The sequence below is a fragment of the Carya illinoinensis genome, chromosome 4, assembly GCF_018687715.1.
Source record: "Carya illinoinensis cultivar Pawnee chromosome 4, C.illinoinensisPawnee_v1, whole genome shotgun sequence".
Classification (NCBI taxonomy): Eukaryota; Viridiplantae; Streptophyta; class Magnoliopsida; order Fagales; family Juglandaceae; genus Carya; species Carya illinoinensis.
Genome location: NC_056755.1, coordinates 36,068,359 through 36,080,428, shown reverse-complemented (window position 1 = coordinate 36,080,428; position 12,070 = coordinate 36,068,359). Strand labels below are relative to the sequence as shown.

Sequence of the window (12,070 nt, the reverse complement as noted above, 5' to 3'; positions counted from 1 at the left end):
TTCGAACCTAGATTCGTTAGTGTTCTCGAGTTCGGTTGATGATGGCCTCTGTTGATGATGGCCTCTTTGCATTTTCTTCTCTCCAGGTATGTCTCTCATTGCCCTGTGTCCTTTATTTTCTTACTTTTTGGTTGTGCAGGTTTATTGTAGGTTGATGCAGGTGGTTTTTATTTTCTTTGTGTCAAATGTATTGTGGTTGTGTTTTCAGGGTTGGGAGGCCTGGGTTTTGGTTTTTTTGTTATAGCCCTCAGGTCTCGGGTTGTAACCACGGTATTCCTCCGTCATAAGTGAGGGTTATTAATAAAATTGGGAATGGATTGCTATGTGGTTGGCTTCCGGCTCTTCTTAAAAAAAAAATTCTCAACATATTCAATAAAAATTCACACTAACAATAATGACACTATATAAACATATTTCCAACATATTCAATAAAAGTTCACAAATTTATTCACAATGATATCACATATTCACAATAAAATTCACAATAATTTCAAAACAAAGTTTAGAAGTATACATTGCCCAAGAAATAAGTGAACAAATGAAATGCTTCAACAAGCTCCAACAAATAATCCAACAAATAATTTCACAACAAGCTCCGCATTCCATCGTAGCAAGCTGCATATTCAGTGATATGGTAGAGCGTTTTGTTGAAATATTCATAGATGATTTTTTTATTTTTGGTAATTCATTTGATGAATGTTTGAATCATTTGGAAAAACTGATGATTAGGTGTAAAGAAAAGAATTTGATTTTAAACTGGAAAAAGTGTCATTTTATGTTTACTCAAGAGATTGTTCTTGGCCACATTGTCTCCTCTCAAGGTATTGAAGTTGGTAAGGCCAAGATTGAATTAATTTCTAATTTGCCCATCCCAAAAAACATTAGGGATATCACAACTTTTCTAGGTCATGCAGGCTTTTACAGGAGATTCATTAAAGACTTCAATACAATTTCTAGACCTTTGTACAATTTATTGTCAAAGGAAAATTCGTTCGTGTGGACTGAGGATTGTGAGTTAGCTTTTACAAAGCTAAAATGTATATTGATTTCAGCCCCAATTATGCAATCACCTGATTGGAATTTACCATTTGAAATTATGTGTGATGCTATTAATTATGCTGTTGGAGCTTTGTTTAGCCAACGCAAGGACAAAAAGCCTTGTGTGGTTTATTATACAAGTAGAACTTTAAATAGTGCTCAAATGAATTATTCAACAACTGAAAAAGAGCTACTTGCAGTAATTTTTGCACTTAACAAATTTCGTTCTTATTTGATTGGGTCCCAAATTGTTATTTTTACTGATCATGCTGCATTGAAATACCTTTTAGCTAAAAAAGATGCAAAGGCCAGGTTGCTTAGATGGATGTTTTTGCTGCAAGAATTTGATTTAATAATTAAAGATAAAAAATGAGTTGGGAATGTTGTTGCTGATCATCTGTCTAGACTTGTTCTTTCATATTCTATAGAGACAGTTCCTATTAGAGACACATTCCCAGATGAGTAACTTTGTGGTATATTTCAATTGTCTTGGTATGTTGGCATCGCTAATTTTCTTACTACATGTGAAATTCCTCACATTTGGACTCAACAAGACAAGAGGAAATTTTTTATAGAAGTAAAAAAATTCTTTTGAGATGATCTATATTTGTTTAAATATTACCCAGATCAGATAATTAGGCAATGTATTCCTGATAGTGAATTTCAAAGTATAATGTCTTTTTGTCACTCTAGGGCATGTGGTGGCCATTTTTCTAGCAAGAAAATAGTTTTTAAAATTTTGCAATGTGGTTTTTATTGGCCTACCATTTTCAAGGACACCCATAAATTTTGTAAAACTTGTGAGCATTGTCAAAAATTGGGAGGGATTACCCATCGTAATATGATACCATTAAATCTAATTTTGGTTGTTGAAATATTTGATTGTTGGGGCATTGATTTCATGGGACCCTTCCCAGTTTCTTTTGGCAATCTCTACATTTTAGTAGTTGTTGATTATGTGCCCAAATGGATTGAGGATGATTAACCCGAGTCATAAAGATTGGTCTTTACGACAAACCGATGCACTTTAGGCATACCATATCACTTTTAAAACCCCAATTGGTATGTCCCCATATAGAGTAATTTTTGAAAAGACGTGTCATTTGCCTATGGAATTGGAACACCAAGTTTATTGAGCAATTAAACACTTTAATTTTGATGTGGATAAAGCTTACTCTCTTCGTAAGTTTCAGTTTAATGAGTTAGAGGATCAAGAATGAAGCTTACGAAAACTCTGGTATTTCCAAGAAGAGAATGAAAATTTTTCATGATAAAAATATTTTTCGAAAGTCTTTTGAGCCTTTCCAAAAAGTTTTGTTGTATAATTCAAGGCTCTATTTATTTCCTGGCAAGCTTCGATCCCGATGGATTGATCCATTTGTTGTAAAAACTGTTTATCCTTTTTGGGGTCATTTAGATAGAAAACTTAGAGAATTGTAATATTTTTAAACTTAATGGACAAAGGTTGAAACTATTTTTGGGTAATTTTACTCCAGAGGTTGAGTCCACTATTCTGGAGGATCCTGCTTATCAGAATTAATTTCTGATTTCTCATTGTATATACAGTATTTGTTTGTTTTGTTTTTCTTTTTTTTGCTTTTTGTGTCTTCTAATTTTGAGAGAAATATACTCCTTATGTGCACTCGAGTATCTCAAGTGACTTCTTTCCACTCTAGTTAATCATTTTCGTTTTAATATGTGTTCTGCAGTATTTATCTTGCTTTAATTCATGCCTATATAGCATACATCATTAAATATTCATTCGCTGAACATTGAGGACAATGTTATATGTAGTGGGGGGAGGGTTTTCTATTGAAAATGTGTTAGTTAAAAAAAAAACAAAAACACGAACAAAAAAATTTGTTGTGATGTGCATTGAAATACAAATGATTAACACACACTCCTGATTGTATCATCTGTGGAGTAATTGAAAATGTTACATGCATTTTTGTGAAATTTGAGCACCTTGGTGGAATAATTGAGTGGAATTATTTTGTGAAAATTTATCTTCAACCCTAAGTATAGAACATGACTTATGATGCATCATATTTTGTTGAGGTATGACTTGAAACACTACGATGCTATATTTATTGAGATAAGAATTAGTATGATTTATATAGAATGAAAGATAAGTTTTGAAAGAACATTTTGTACATGCTTACACTTGTAATATTCCTCATTAATATTCATTGATTTAAAATAGGAGAAGTAAACTGCAGGACTACCGAGACTTATATAAGAGAGAGAGAGAGAGAGAGAGAGAGAGAGAGAGAGAGAGAGAGAGAGAGAGAGAACAAAAACAAATAAATTGAAAAAAAATAAAAAGAAAAAGAAGATGAAAGCGTGTTAACTTTCCTGATTAAAGGGCTAGAAACAATTACCTAAAACTTTTGGGGTTGAGTGTTCAACTTTTAAATAGAATTGATGTGAAAACTGTCAGTTCCTTGGGTTTTGGGATAATAAGAATCAATAATGATTAATCTTAAGGTTGAAAAAATTATATGATAAATCATGGTTATTAATGAGGAACACACAGTGGTTTAGCCACACACACATCTGAGTTCTAAATCATTTGCCTCAATTCTATGTGAACAATTGTTGAGACTTTCCTTGTGGATACAACTCCTGGTATTGAGTAGTCATGAATCGACTTTTGTGAGAATTCACAATTATGTTTGATTGTTTTCATTCTGATTTCGAGCTTTATACAATATTCATCTTAATTAATTTTCACTATTTTGCTCAAGAATTAGCCAAACGCTAGTTAAGGGTATGATTGAGTTAAAATATTGCATATTTCATATATTTAGAATTAACATATTTTAATTATTTTATGACATTATTATTGATTTTAGATGAAAAATGTTAATAATTATAAATACGAGTTGTGATTTTTAATTGATTAATATTATGTTTATGCTTAATTTTATAACTTATGATTTAATTAAATAATATTTCTTTTCATGCATAATATTTTTTTGATATTTAATAATTTTTTTTAATTTATTTTTTATTTTTTATTTTATTATTTTTTTTCTTTATTTTATTTTATTGGAGATAGCATGGGAGCAAGTGGAACCTGACATGCAGCATTTTCTACAGGAAAGAGCGAGTTACGGCTAGCTGGTTTCGAGAAAAATGCAAGGAAAATATTATTCTTTAGCTACGGATGGAAGAAGGCAGCATAAACTGAAAAAAAAAATAAAAAATAAAAACGGGTAGATGCTTAGAAAGAACCGACAAAAATTGAAAAAAGAAAGAGTAAAAGGGAAACAGTTTTGTTATATATAAATAAAATTATATATTAATCTATATATTAATATTAATTTATTTATATTTAAAATTTAAATTAATATTATTTTTAATAAAATTTATTTTTTATCAATCATATCAAATTAATGTATAGATTAGTATATAATTATAATTATAATTATATTTTTTTAAAGAAAAACACCAAAAAGAAATAAGTGAAAGAGAAGGCTGTGGAGTTGTATTTTTAACAAGAGTGATTTACGGAGCGAAGCGAAAAAAAAAAAACAAAAAGCTGCCGGACTTGGACTGATAGAGACAGAAAGACTTTGAAAAGACAATACTGCTACAGGTACCCGCCGTGGGGTACCCGTTGCGGAACCGCTTAAGCCACGTCAGCCAATATATTAAAAAAAAAAATGATTGAAACCAGTTCGTGCGAAACCCATTTCAAAGAAAAATGCTATTTCAAAACCAAACCTGCAGCAGTATTGTTTGAAACCAGGTCGTGCGAAACCTGTGAAACCCATTTCAGAATCGGACCTCAACGCTGCAGAAAACACCCATTTGAAGACCCATTTCAAAGCCGCACCTTCACGCTGCAGAAGGTTTTCGTCCATTGGTTCAAGCTGCAGAAGCTCAGCGTCCATTGTTGAGGTACGCATTTAGAATCCCAGTTGATTGTTGTCGTTGCAAGGTTTCGAAAATGTTGAACTCAGGAAACGATTTGAGTGTGGTGTGGTCTGTATTGTCCACATTATTCTAGAAATCAGCAGATTTGAGTTTGGGTCTGTGTACAAAATCTAGTGGGTCTCACGTTTGGGTTTTTATTTTATTTTCATGTTGAAAATCTTCTGTTAGTCAACGACTCTGTATAGAATGTGTAGTTAGTTAACGTGATTTCGGACTTAAAATCTTACTGCTTGTGTATTTGCATGGCTCCAACGATGGCCATTGATTTTCGGGTTGTGCTAACCTTATCTCTGGTTGAACAATATGGGAGAGATGGTATTTTAAGTTTGATGAATGGAAATGAATAGGAAATTCATCTGTAGGCTTAGAGGTAAGAGGAGAAAATGAATGGGAAATATTCATCTGTAGACTAAGTAAGAAGAGTCGTTGTGAAAGAAATGAAATTACAAAGTCGTTAACATATCTTGAACAACTAATTTAAGTTAAGTTAGTATATGTTTCCCCTTTTGTTTTTTTTTTAAAAAAAGGCAAAAAGGTTAATAATAATACTTACTTGAAAGAATTTTTCTGACTGCTTAACCAAAACTTTATCTGAATCATCAGCATATTTGATAGATTCTCATCATCCCTCTTGTGCACAGCTTCTTCATGTATAATATCTTTATCATAAAGATGCCATAGAATCTGTATAATAAAACAACTCAATGAGTTGAAGCAACAGAATAAAATAAAATCTAACTCATCGACTTCACTCGGGTTTGATGGAACTAAATGATTCATCAACTTTTGCTTAACCTTTCGGCTCCAAGTTCAGTTGTGTTTATTTCCAAGTTGTTCATTAAATTTGTACTACTTGTAAGGCATATTTTATCTACTTTTGTGGAATTTTACAGTTCATATCGTCTCATCATGGAAAAAGGGGAAGAACACTCATCTCCCCTAACACCATCTAGCTCAAATCTCCCAACCACGGTGTGTTATCTTTTTAGTAAATTTGTTGGACTATGTTGGGTTGATATCCATGGATTTTGTACATGAATAACTTGTGTAATAACATGTTAGGGCATACCGTCAACTTCTCTAACATTCAGAAATTACATGCAGTTACTATGGAGAACTTCCTACGCGGTCACCAGGTCTAATGCAACAGCCAGATGGCTACCAATATTCATTCAATATTCAAGAGGTGATACAATTGTATTCTTAAACTTTTGTAAATTTTTAGTTTGAATTGCCTTTATTAGTGTCATATGATATTAAAAAATGCTCGCTTTTCTTTTAGTACGATGCTGGTTACCCAACTTCTGTTATGACTACTGGATCCGCCGCAAACAAAAGAGATGATATAGAAGACTTGTCTCCCAAAACTGATATCCCATGTACCTCCGCTGAAGTTGAAGAAAGCGGAAAAGATAGAGCTGATGGTATGGAAACCACCACGGATGTCGTTGCCGAGACAGCTCAGTTAGATGATGGAGTTGGTGGTGACACGATTGAGGAGCCCAAGTCGAAGATGGGGTTTAATTCTTTTGAAGAGGTAATGACTTATTACAAGCAGTATGCTAAGAATATTGGGTTTTGGAGTGATGACAAGAAGGACTGAGAAGGGAGATGATGGGACTGTCAGATATGCCACCCTCGGGTGTACCCGTGGTGGGAAAGCCCGTAATAGGACGTTGAATATTGACAGGCGACGTCCGACTGGGAAAACGGAGTGTAAGGCGAAGATTTTTTTTTGTTTTTTTTTTTTTTGTTAAGAAGAGCCGGTAGCCATCCACATAGCAGCCCCGTCCCAAATTTATTAAAAAGTCCTCACTTGTGGCGGAGGAATACCGTGGTTACAACCCTTGGCCTGGGGGCTACAAATAAAAACCAAAACCCAGGCCTAAAAAAAACTATAAAGAAACCACAACCACAACCATAGAGCACAAAAAACATAAAAATAAAAGATGCAGAACCACAACCTGCACAGACAAAAAGTAAGAATAGGAAAAAATGAGTGTAAAGAAAAGGACATACCTGAAGATAAAGCCATCAACCGAGATATATTAACATCGTCTTCGGATTTTTCGAATGTAGGGAAGACACCCTTTGTCCAGCCGAATATTGCCTCTTATGGGAGCAGGTAGATCAGATAAAGAAAACCATGAGAGGGTATGGCCTTTAGCACCCAGTTTAGCAAGCCCATCCGCAACCGAGTTACATTCTCTATAGCAGTGAACAAGAGAAACATTAAGCCCTGCGAGACGACTCTGGATCTCATCCCAATAATCTTCCATGTACCACAGGCCACATCTCTGAGTCCTCAACCAGTTAAGCACAAGCATGGAGTCAAGTTCGATTTCCACAGATGAAACACCCAACAGGTCAATATGACGAAGCCCATGAAGTAGACCCATCAGTTCAGCATAGTTGTTGGATTTATGCCCAGTGGCAGCTGCAAACCCGCAAAGAAAATTACCGTTATCATCACGAATGATGCCTCCTGCACCCGACGGGCCTGGATTGCCTAGAGAAGAGCCATCAACATTCAATTTGACCCAACCTGGCTTAGGGAGCTTCCACTTGACTGGAATAATAAACTCTTTCCTCGTAACATTTAAAGGCATATTAAAGCAATGTAAAACACCTTCGTCACGTCGAGAGAGCAAGTTGACATCCTTAAGCTTTAACCCGATCCAAGAGACCCAATATTTAATAGAACACCAAACCTGTTGGACTGATTCCATCAAACCTTCCATTCTGGCTTTACAGCGACGTCTCCATAGGCGCCAAGTAATGATAGCCGGAAGAAGACCCAGCAATTGACCCGGACGATTAGAATTTTTTGCCCGCCTATACCAGCACTCCACCCTCTGATTCCAAGAACTACCTTCTATCCAAGGAATTCCAAGAACAACATAACAAATATGCCAAATATTTTCAGCAAAATCTCCTATAGCAAGACAGTGATTGAGATCTTCATATTTGGAATTAGAGCAGCAATCACAGCGGGAGACAATAGAAATACCAAGATTACGGATTCTGTCATCTACAGGAAGACAATTGTGAATGGCCTTCCACATAGTAATCGAAATATTATTGGGAAGACCAGAATGCCAGACCCAATTAGCCCAAGGAAAAACAGGGGCTCTTATACGAATACAATTCCACGCGCTTTTAGTAGAGAAGAGACCGTCAGCTGAAGGAAGCCAAATCAACAAATCCTTCCCGTTTTTAATCCGACCCAATTGCAAAATGAGGTCCTTAGCTTTGTGATGACCAACCAAGCGAGTAAACAAATCCATATTCCAACCCAACCCATCTTTACAATCCTCCAATTTAAGATTAGGCATATCAGAAATCAGAATATTATCACTAAGAGGAGCATCATCAGCCCAATGGTCATGCCAAAAGAGAACATTACCCTCCCGAACTTGCCATTTAGAATTAGCTTGCACTAAAGAAATATTGTTCAAAATCATCTTCCAAAAAAGAGACCCTTTCTTATGATCCACCATGGAAATATGTCTATCACCAATATATTTAGCATGAAAAAATTTGGACCAGAGAGAAGTACCTTGCAGAAGGTTCCAGGCTAGCTTCATATGGAGAGAAGATTGGATGTCGTGAAGGTTACGAAGGCCCAGACCGCCTTCCGAGACAGGCTTACAAATATCCACCCAAGAACGCCATTTTTTCTTAGGTTTCCCATCTTTAACACCCCAGAAGAAGGTACTGATGATTCTGTGAATTTTCTCTATCACGGCTTTCGGAGTTCTTAAGATAGAAAGGCTGTGCACGGGAATACTTTGAAGAACATGCTTAATGAGAGTCAAACGCGCCCCACTGGATAACAATCTGGCCTGCCAACCCTCCAATTTGGACTGAACTTTAGCAATTAAGTCATCAAAGTGAGCAATCTTCAGTCTTCCTGTGATAATAGGAACTCCCAGATATTTAAAAGGAAAACTTCCTTCCGTAAAACCAGTGAAACGAAGGAGGGCCCGACGCCTAGATCCAGAAATCTGAGTAGAGAAAAAAATATGGGATTTGTTTTTGTTCACAGCTTGCCCTGACCACTGTTCATAAGTCTTCAACACATCAGTAATAGCTTTCAAAGAAGCCTTTCCCCCATTACAAAACAGGACCATGTCATCCGCATAAAGCAGATGTGAGATAATAGGGGAGCCTCGCGAGTGGTGGAACGAAATGATCTTGCCCATATGGATCTGTTGATTAATCATCCGCGAGAAAATGTCTTCCACAAGAATGAAGAGATAGGGAGAAATGGGGTCACCTTGACGCAACCCCCGACCACCTTTGAAGAAACCTTTGGGGACTCCGTTCATAACCACAGAGAACCAAGGATTCGTGATGCATTGACAAATCAAGTTACAGAAAAAATCTGAGAAACCGAAAGCTTTAAGAACCTGCAAAAGAAAGGACCAGTCTACACTATCGAAGGCCTTTGCCATGTCAATCTTCAAGACAACATTCCCACCATAAACAGGTTTATTAATAGAATGAATCATCTCTTGAGTCATGCTAATGTTATCAAAGATGCTACGGCCAGGGAGAAAGGCTCCTTGTTCAGGAGAAATAAAATTAGCAAGAAGGGGGGATAAGCGATTAACCATGATTTTAGTGCAAATTTTGTAGAAGACATTGCACAAGCTAATCGGTCTAAACTTATCAAAACTCGTCGGATTTTCAACTTTTGGGATTAAAACCAGATGAGTAGCATTGAAAAACCGAGGGAGAGCCATACCTTGAAAAAACTCTGACACAGCAGCGACAACATCGGTACCCACAATATGCCAACAAGATCAATAGAAACCCGACCCAAAACCGTCAGGGCCCGGGCTACTATCTTCCGGAATGGAGCAAAGAGCATCATAGACTTCTTGAGACAAAGGAACACAAGAAAGAAGATCGTTGTCATCTTGTGAAATAGTTGGTTGAACTAAGTCCCCCAGATAAGGCTCAGCACAACTGTTACCTGCTTTCAAGAAATTTGAAAAATAAGTGATAGCCCCGTCATGAATTTGTTCAGGTGAGGAGAGAATAGAACCATTCTCTAGCTGCATCACTTTAACCTCTTTATCATTACGACGACTGACAGCACGGAAGAAAGCAGAATTAGCTTCACCCTTCTGAATCCAGTGTTGTTTGGCTTGTTGGGCTAGGCGTTGTTCTTCCCTATTCAACCAGACTGATAGTTCCAACTGGGAGGCAACAAGATCATCCTCCACGTCTTCAGCATACTCAGTTTGTAAACTTGCCTCCAAGCCCTTTATACGATCCTCAAGAGCCGCTATGTGGGAGACAGTTTTACCAAAGGTGTGATTGTTCCAAGATCTCAAAGCAATTTTGAGACGTTTAAGTTTAGTAACAAGCATATTCAAACGAGATCCCCCAACATCATCACCATTCCAAGAGTGCGAGACACAATCGAAAAACTGAGCATGAGAAATCCACATTTGCTGAAATTTAAAGGAAGGAAAGCCATACCGAATAAGCTGATTCTCCAACGAGACTGTCATCGGCGCATGATCAGAAGAAGTGCGCGCCAAGTATTGCATATTAGCACCAGGAAAAGCATCAAGAGCCGCTGTGTTGAAAAGACAACGATCAAGACGAGCCCAGTGCCGTGATCTACCAGAATGACCATTACACCAAGAAAGAGAATTCCCACAGGAAGGCATGTCAAGAAGCCCACAAGAACCCACCCAACTGTTAAACTCCTCCATAGCCAAAGCCAACCTTGGCCTGCCCCCTCTACGCTCCGAGTCATTTCTGATAATATTGAAATCACCCATGACCATCCAAGGAAGATGATGAATATTAGCCCCCCTCAAAGAATCCCACAGTCTTCTACGCTCCAAATAGGAACATTTCGCATAAACAAAAGTAATACGGAAGTCATTCAGATTAGTGAGTCTAATAGTCAAAAATTGATCACCCATGTTCTCGACAACAAGGTGTAAATCTTGAGACCAAAACAACCATAATTTGCCGCCTTCCTCAACATTAGAGCAACAACCATCAAAATGCAATTTATCACGCCACATATCTAAACGAGAGATTCTAACCATAGGCTCAGCAATAACAACAAGTTTAGGATGAAATTTTGTTACCAAATTTTTAAGACGCTTTCTCGACGTTCCGAGACCCCGAGCATTCCAATATAAGTAAGAGACCTTCATAAATTAAGGCGGGAGGGCTTGCTTACAACCCTGGAAGAACCCCTTAGTTTAATGCCTTTCCCATTCCGTTTAAGAGCCGAAGGACTATCCGAGTCCGAGACCACAAGATTGTTTTTAGCTAAATGCTCCAAGGGCCCTTCAGAGTCGGTATCTGAACAAACTTGACCATCAGAGCAGGTTGTTTTACGTTCAATCTCCTCACAAAGAGGTGCATTTTCATCCGAGACCATGGCAGGCCCATCATGGACCATATCATCGGCGTCATCCTCTTCTATCTCTTCAATAATGATCGGATCCGGTTGAGCCTTGGAGATGTGTCCAGTTTTACCATGATCCAGTGTAGTATCCACAGGTTCAGGGCCCATAGAGTTCAAAATACCTCCCAAGACTTCAACACCCGAGTATAGCAGCACTCCTTTATAATTTTTCTCACACAATCCAGACGTAGAAGTACATACAATACCTGGGCCCGCAGCATCAACTTGAGCATGCCTGTCCAGCGAGAGGTCAACCATAGGAATAGGCTCACCGACCAGAAAGGGAACAGCCTCCTTCAAAGCAGTCTTCTCCAATTCTTCTTGCATCTTCTCCGTATCTTCCAAGCTCTGAAGAGCTTCGGCGGCTACCAGTTTGGAGTGTTCCAATTGAGGATTACTGGGTTCACCCTGTTCAGCAGTCACAATAACAACAAAAGGCTCCACCCTCTTCTCAATATTATCCGAGTTAGACACTTCCACTGTAATCGGTAAACCTCCATTGACGTTGTCCTCCTTGGCACTCGGATTTCCAGCTTTCGGTTTCCAGATTTTTCCACCTTTCACCGTTTGTTTTTTTTCCCCTCCATTATGACAGGTACTTTGGTTGTGGCCTTGGCAACGACAGTTCAAGCAATAAGCCGGCAA

At 37.5% G+C, this 12,070-nt stretch overlaps 2 protein-coding genes and 1 long non-coding RNA gene across 3 annotated transcripts; 2 read left to right on the top strand and 1 right to left on the bottom strand.

The window, feature by feature from the left end:
- The first annotated feature begins 4,849 nt into the window (after positions 1-4,849).
- On the top strand, positions 4,850-6,082 carry LOC122306816. Its single transcript, XR_006241530.1, has 3 exons — positions 4,850-4,944; positions 5,874-5,952; positions 6,043-6,082. It is a non-coding gene; the product is annotated as an uncharacterized LOC122306816 (long non-coding RNA).
- Positions 6,083-6,089: 7 nt separating this feature from the next.
- On the top strand, positions 6,090-6,583 carry LOC122306452. The gene is made up of 2 exons (XM_043118883.1): positions 6,090-6,166; positions 6,263-6,583. The coding sequence occupies exons 1-2, from the start codon at positions 6,122-6,124 to the stop codon at positions 6,581-6,583; spliced, it is 366 nt and encodes a 121-aa protein (XP_042974817.1). The 5' UTR covers positions 6,090-6,121.
- Positions 6,584-9,788: 3,205 nt separating this feature from the next.
- LOC122306451 lies at positions 9,789-11,168 on the bottom strand. Its single transcript, XM_043118882.1, has one exon. The coding sequence runs from the start codon at positions 11,166-11,168 to the stop codon at positions 9,789-9,791; it is 1,380 nt and encodes a 459-aa protein (XP_042974816.1).
- Between the last annotated feature and the right edge of the window lie 902 nt (positions 11,169-12,070).